This window comes from Adiantum capillus-veneris, chromosome 7 (assembly GCF_014529385.1).
Source record: "Adiantum capillus-veneris isolate H3 chromosome 7, ASM1452938v2, whole genome shotgun sequence".
Classification (NCBI taxonomy): Eukaryota; Viridiplantae; Streptophyta; class Polypodiopsida; order Polypodiales; family Pteridaceae; genus Adiantum; species Adiantum capillus-veneris.
The window spans coordinates 103865052-103872262 of NC_140937.1; the positions used below are offsets into that span (position 1 = coordinate 103865052).

The 7211-nt window shown below is 42.0% G+C and overlaps 1 protein-coding gene across 1 annotated transcript; it reads left to right on the forward strand.

Moving 5' to 3' along the window:
* Positions 1-4362: 4362 nt before the first annotated feature.
* On the forward strand, positions 4363-5076 carry LOC147454358 (cytochrome b561 domain-containing protein At2g30890-like). The gene has a single exon (XM_086517035.1). It carries the CDS (start codon positions 4363-4365, stop codon positions 5074-5076), a length of 714 nt encoding a protein of 237 aa, XP_086373161.1.
* Positions 5077-7211: the final 2135 nt, after the last annotated feature.

The window sequence follows — 7211 nt, forward strand, 5'->3', positions numbered from 1 at the left end:
TCTTGCATGGTGATTTAGATGTGGAAATTTACATGCAGCAGCCAGAAGGGTTTGTTGAGAAAGGCAAGGAAGATTGGGTATGGCAGTTGTTAAAGAGTCTTTATGGCTTAAAACAATCACCGAGGGCATGGTACCATAAATTCCACAAGTTTATGCTTTCTCAAGGCTACAAACGTAGTGAGTTCGATCACTGTCTATATACAAAGAAGGCTAAGGATAGTAGTTGGCTGATCCTTATTTTGTATGTGGATGATATGTTGATTGCTGGCAAGCACTTGGAAGAAATTTCAGCTTTGAAGTCAAAGATGGCAAAATCTTTTGACATGAAAGACATGGGTGAGGCAAGTCATATACTTGGTATGCGCATTGAGAGAGACAGATCAAAGAAGTTGATTTGGTTATCTCAAACAGAGTATATTGACAAGGTTTTGCAACGTTTCAATATGGAGAAGGGAAAGACACTGAGTGTTCCATTGCCACCATATGTGAAACTTAGCAAACAAGATTGTCCTGTGCCTGAGGAAGAACAAGCTGAAATGGATAAGATTCCATATGCGTCTGCAGTGGGTAGTTTGATGTATGCAATGATTGCTACTCGCCCAGACATTGCATTTGCAGTGGGAGTAGTAAGTCGATACATGTCAAACCCAGGCAAGAAACATTGGGAGGCAATGAAAGGAATATTGAGATACCTGAAAGCTACAAAGAGTATGCGTATATGCTATGGGAGTCAAGAGCTAAGTGTAAAGGGTTTTACAGACTCAGATTATGCAGGTGACTTAGACAACCAAAGGTCTACGTCAGGGTATGTCTTTACATTGGCTGGTGGAGCAGTATCATGGCGTTCTAGATTACAAGATTGTGTTACTCAGTCTACTACAGAGGCTGAATATGTTGCAGCATCAGAGGCATGCAAAGAATCAATTTGGCTTAATCGACTAGTAACAGATTTGGGAATCAAAGAAGAGATGCCTGTGTTATATTGTGATAGTCAAAGTGCTATACAATTGGCTCGCAATCCAGTTTATCACTCAAAGACAAAGCATGTGGATGTGAAGTATCATTTCATCAGGGAAATGCTCGAGGATAAGCAACTTCAGCTTGTCAAAGTTCACACCACAGAAAATCCTGCTGATCTACTTACAAAAGGACTTCCCTCAGAGAGCTTTGTGCATTTTCGCAAGCAGTTAGGTGTAGGGTAGTACATCACTTCTCTACATCTCTTGTATATTAGCTTGTATAGTAGCTTCTCTCACATTTAAAGTACCACATTGGACTTTAAGTGGGAGGTTGTTGGGGTATAAAGCCCAATGTGGTCGCCCAGGTAAGTGGGCGGGCCGCCAGGTATGTACACATATTCTTTTGTAAAAACCTAATAAGAACTCACTATGCTCTACACATTACAGTAGAGCGAGTTCACCATATCGTCGTGCTCTTCTTCTCGCACTCTCTCTCGCATCGCACTTCCGCTCGTACTCCTTCACCTCTCTCCCAACACCACAAAAATTATTCTTCTATCTTTATTTTATGTAGGTTCCTCATAATTCAAGCTTTATGTTTTTGTTTTGGCATGATGAAGATCACCTACCATTGCTATTGTAGCGCTATTCCTTCACTATCCAGACACCTTCATTTTGCATGCATTTAAACTCTCGAGGTGTTCACCATCCAGTACCCCCTATATAACGTGCGTTCATAGAGAATTTAACACGTGTGCACGAATAAAATGACCTTTATTTTCAAAATTGAATATAAAAAACCCTTATTTTAATTTGTCTCTGTTAAAGTGCCTAGAATTTTTGGATTTTAAAACCCCTCCTATCAACCTCACATTATACATTAACTTGATTACATAGTGCACTCCCTGAGTTTAAACTTTCAAGGCAAGGTAGCAATGACAATAGCACGTAGTGACATTGTTCATTGCATTGGTTAGGTACCTGCAGTGTAAAAGATAAGAGACTAAACCATGATGACCTGTTTGTTTGCCACCATATGTGGCACATGTGTTGCATAAAATGTTTCAAATAATGAAATAATATAAATAATATGGTATTATTCATAAGTACTCAAATTATTCGCGAGTTTTTGAAGCTGTCTATAGTATCTATTATCGAGAAGGGTTTTTAGATGACACATGTCACTACTTTCCAAATTCGTTTCAAGATGATTGATGAGCTGTTCTTGAAGTCCCCACCCACTTTGGCTGAAGAGTGGGTAGCCCATCGTGACACTAGATCATGTCCCTTAGCTCACTAGTGCAAAGATCTCTTGTAACATAAGAGCAATCACAAGAAGTTTTGGACAAATTCTCACAATTATTCCCACATTGTGACTTACCTCAACATCATGAGCTTCTGTGATCAGGGAGGCACCACATACCTATCTAGGTACGATTGGGGGTAGTTGGGGACCGCCGGCCCGGTGGGGGGGCTGGTGGTCCCCTACCCCGAATCGTACCTAGCTAGGTATGCAGTGCCTCTTGAAAAAAAGCTCATGATGTTATGCATTGTATGAAAAACATTGAAAAAACTCCGTTTTCCTACACGAGAAAAATTCTAAATCTTCTTGTGAATGCAAAAGCAATTGGTATGGATGGGCGATGCCTTGAGGGAGTATTGCAAGCTCGAGGCGACAAGCGACATCTACGGGTGATGCTACAATAGTGAGAATGGAGTTGTAACCGAAGCAATGTGAGGCATAAAAAGGGCGGGGGTATATTGAAGCAGTGGACACATGTAAGGAAGACACACTCAAGGGGGGTGACACTTGGAAGCAACACACATGCAAATTAAAGGGCGAGAGGTGGTTGATGAGAGCAGATGCCTGTTTGGCATTCAATATACAACGCAAATATCTCTCTCTCTCTCTCTCTCTCTCTCATCCTCATTGGCAGCTTTGATAGGTAGCCACATGGCAGTACAAAGCCCAAAGTCTTTTATCACATTTTGGAAGAGGTTGTAGCGTCTCTAACTAGTATAGATTTGTGGTGTTTATAACTTTAGATCCTCTAAATGTGTTTAGGGAAGCTCTACATAATAGGATCTACCATCTTGTCCTTAATTACTCCTTATTTCACCACATATATATTGGTGCCACACCTTTATTAGGCAATGTCCTATAGTGGCCTTACCTGTCATGATCAATCAAGAGCTACTTTTTGTTCGTGTTTATGCGATCCTTATCATCACTAAACGATGTTATGCAAGACACTTGATCAGCACAAGCTGCTCTATCAAATGGTGCAGATGTAGGCGGACTGTGTTGCAGACGTTGAAGTCGTAAACAAGGTTGTTATCGCAGCCAATGTGGTTGTAACTAAAAGTATTAAGTGAGAACCTTATAAGGTATTTTCACACCTTATCTAAACTAACATAATATGGCGAAAGGGGGAGCCCTTTACACGTGTCAAAATCTGCGACATGAAGATTAAACTCCAAAACTGAGAGAAGCCCCTATGCACGCGATAAAGAGGGAGAGAGAAAAAGAGAGAGAGGCCGCCGAAGCAGACCGGCCAACTAGTAAATATTATGGGAGATGTATAAAGAGACACACACACACACGCACACACACACACACACACACACACACACACACACACACACACACACGTGATGTTGGTAAGAGCGAGATCACTTGCCGAAGACAGGTTGCGTGAGCTAGTATCTACTATACTCAATTGTGTAAATATATTTAACTATGATATTATCTAAGTAGAGTATTATGACGAGTAGTGAGTAGGTGATACACTTTTCGAAAAAAAAAATCGAACCGAATCTTGGCAGATGCGCAGAGAGGCAAGTGGCGCCGTGAAGGTCCTGATTGTAGGCTGCAGCGCAGATGGGAGCGTATCCTAATTGCAGCATGCGGAGAGGAGCGCATGAGGACGCACCAGGCGAAGCCAAGGAGCTGATGCGAAAGCAAAATTGTTTTTTTGTTTTGTTATACGACGAGTCCTCTGGAGTAGGTCAGCTGGGTACTGAAGTGGTTACGGAAATTGCAGCAAGATATTTGTTAGATAGATGGGGGCTCGAAACTGGGAAAACCATTTTGGTAAAGGTAGTGAAGAATTCACTTTAGAGGACAGAAGGAATCTCAGAGAGCATCTCAAGAAGTAATGAATAAAATAAAAGAAGAGCTAGTAGTAGGATAGTAGTAGTGAATATATCTATGTGTTATCTAAATGAGAGTTATCACGTGACAGCTGGTTAAAGTCACGCATAAGCAAGAAGCTGGCCCAGCAGCTTGCTGGGTACGCGAGTGTAATGTAGCCTCCAACACTCTCTTCCTTCTGCAATAAACTAATTAGTAGCAAAGCGAGGAAATTCAACACAGAAACAATACGCCAACAGTCAATACACTATGGACCGCTTGAAGATCATTGTCCTTCATGGCCTGTTCATGTGGTTGGGCACGGGACTGTGCATGCTGCTGGGCATAATCCTCATTCGTTTCCTCAAGATAACGCGCCGCCAAGAAGGGAACAATAATATAGCGCTGATCAGTGGTCGCATTGCACGAGGGCATATTGTGGTGCAAAGTGTGGGGTTACTGCTGGCATTGGTTGGCGGAGGGCTGGCCTTCGGAAAGCTCGGGCCAATGGGGTTGGCTCATACGCATGGAAGACTAGGAGTGGCTCTGCTCTTGGCGTCACTGTTGGCAGCATTTTTGGGAGTTGTGAGGCCGGAGGAAGGCCGGGGTTGGAAGAGGGGTGTGTGGTACGCAGCGCATTGGGTGTTGGGCACTGGGACGATAATCCTGGTATGCGTGAACATTTTCATTGGCCTGCATGTATATGAACTCATAAGTGCGAGCAGCGTCCGCCCTGTCAAGGTGGTGTTCTCGGTGCAATTGGCTGTGATGGCACTTGTTTACCTAGCCCAAGATAGGTGGGCCTATTTGCGCCAAGTTCAGTGGGCCCTCCGGCCTGTAACGACTTCTCCTTCGACCACGTCGCCTACAACAGTAACATCCATAGCTGCGCAATCTGATGTTCATGAGGCTGGGGCCGGCGCTGCTGTATCATCTGCTTCAAAGCTGGCTTCAATCAATAGCTGCTGCGCTTCCTCAAGTTGATAAACTATTGCTGGCAGCTTGCAGCTGCCTGAGATCATCCAATGGCAGTCCTTTATACGACCCATTCACAAGAGAAGACGGGACCGGATCATGTGATGGGCATTGTTGCTTCCAGCAGCTATCGCACATCAGGACATCGCTCATTCAGCACTACTAGCTAATTCGGGTATACTAGGTTTCCGCTTGTAATAATTGTCTTACTAAAGTCTGTCCTTTCTACAGTTAAAATATTTTGGCAAGGTTTTGGTCTTGTAGTTCCATCGGTTGATGATGCTGTAAGTTAAGAATGCCCCTATTATGTCTTTTCCCTGTTTAACACACTTCCCGTTCATCTCCAGAAAATATATATCCAGGATAGGACTTCTTCAGTGCTATGTCTGTCTGCTTGCCTGTCAAAAGGAGAGAATGCAAGTACCTTGTCCTCAGAGAGAAAGTTGGACTATACAGCAAAGACATTGTTCAGTTACAAAATAACAAAATTCTGTTACGCAGATATTGCATTGAATTAATAAGATTCAATGTTTGGAGCATTTCGGATACAATTAGTCAGATTATTTGGGGTTTTTTTTTCGTATCTCACCATGCATGAGGATGATAGACGACTATGGTTGTAAGTGGCATCTTCGTACACTCTTATGCCTTTTGATATCAAGACTTTGTCCCTCAAGGCTCTACTTGAGCTTGAGGCTCATTTGTATATCTATTGGTGACTTTATAATACGATCACTCACAATTGTATGTTTTGCACCAAAAAATAAAAATAAAAAATTGGGGTAAGTCACAATTATGGCTGTAAGTGACATATTCATACACTCTTATGTCTTTTGATATCAAGACTTGGAGTAAGACACACTTGATAATGTGTGTATATACCCAAGTCAGGTGAGAAAAAGTTAGGACTTTTTGCAATAGGAGTGATTTAGACTTTCATTAACAAATCTCTTCATGGATGTGGCCTTCTAGTTTGAAAATTGTTTACCTTGAGAGTAAGAAACTGCCTTCATTCTTTGTAGTATTTCATTTGCCATATCTGAAGTATATGCGTCATACAATGAGATTTTTCTTTTGAACCCTTCGCCTGCAAGCCAGTTACCATGCTTGCTCTCGGTCAAGTAATTGGTTCTTGGATTGTTTGCCCCATCGGCACTTCTCTCTATTGCTGACATGATTCTCCCCCAATGTGGAGTATGCACCTCCCATCAACTCAACCAAGAATCCATTGCAGGGATGTTTTTATGCATGCACTTTTCATATATTTTGCCACCATTGTCGAAGTAGACGAAACTCCACTGTAGCTGCCTCTTTAGAGGGGGCTATATGCCACTTTTCACACATGTCTTTGTGATTTTGTTGAGATGAAGAGACAATGTACTTTGTGGTGTCTGCCACCATGATTTGTTTCCCATGTAAAACGCAAGATCGTTGTCGATGTTGTAGAACATTTTCTTTGCCACCATTGAACACTATGCGAAGTGCATTCCAATTGGCTTGAGCTTTGTCCGTCATGAATCCATGGAAGTCCACTCTCTCACATCCATGACTCTCCATAACTTCATTTATGCACTGCCAGAAAAGCATTTGTGCTTCTATGTCTTCCTCTTTCATCTCAGAAGTTGCAATAGTGAGGAGATTCTGTATACTGCAACATAAGACAAGCACATTAGTAAACATGTTTCTCGTTGTTTCTTAAGATATGCTAAACTTTTGAAATATGTTTCTAAAACAACAAACCTTAAATCTTTAACGTGGCCTACCATGGTCACCCAATCCGCCACTCAGTGAGTGTGATCAAATTGCACCCAAGCATGCCTAAGTCTACTTCGTTGCATTCGATTAACCAAATCCAATCCAATTGCAAGACCAACTATAGACATCTTGAACACAAAGCAATTCTCTCCTTCCACTGCTTCCTCGAGAAACTTGCTTTTGTGGAAAAAATCATATGTGCAATCTCTTTTTAGCCGTAGAAATGAGTCCACACCAAAGCTCTCCTTTGTTGGGCCATTCCTAGTTGAAGCCACAAACCGTCAAAACCAGTATTTTAGAGTTAAACTACTTTGAAATATTATGTCTAAACAAGAGAAACATGAAAGTATCCTCACCAATTGTCCTCAACCAAGGGACCCATTTACTCA

What these genes read in the sequence shown, in the direction of transcription:
- LOC147454358 (XM_086517035.1), top strand. Translation starts at nt 4,363, where the DNA reads ATGGACCGCTTGAAGATCATTGTCCTTCATGGCCTGTTCATGTGGTTG.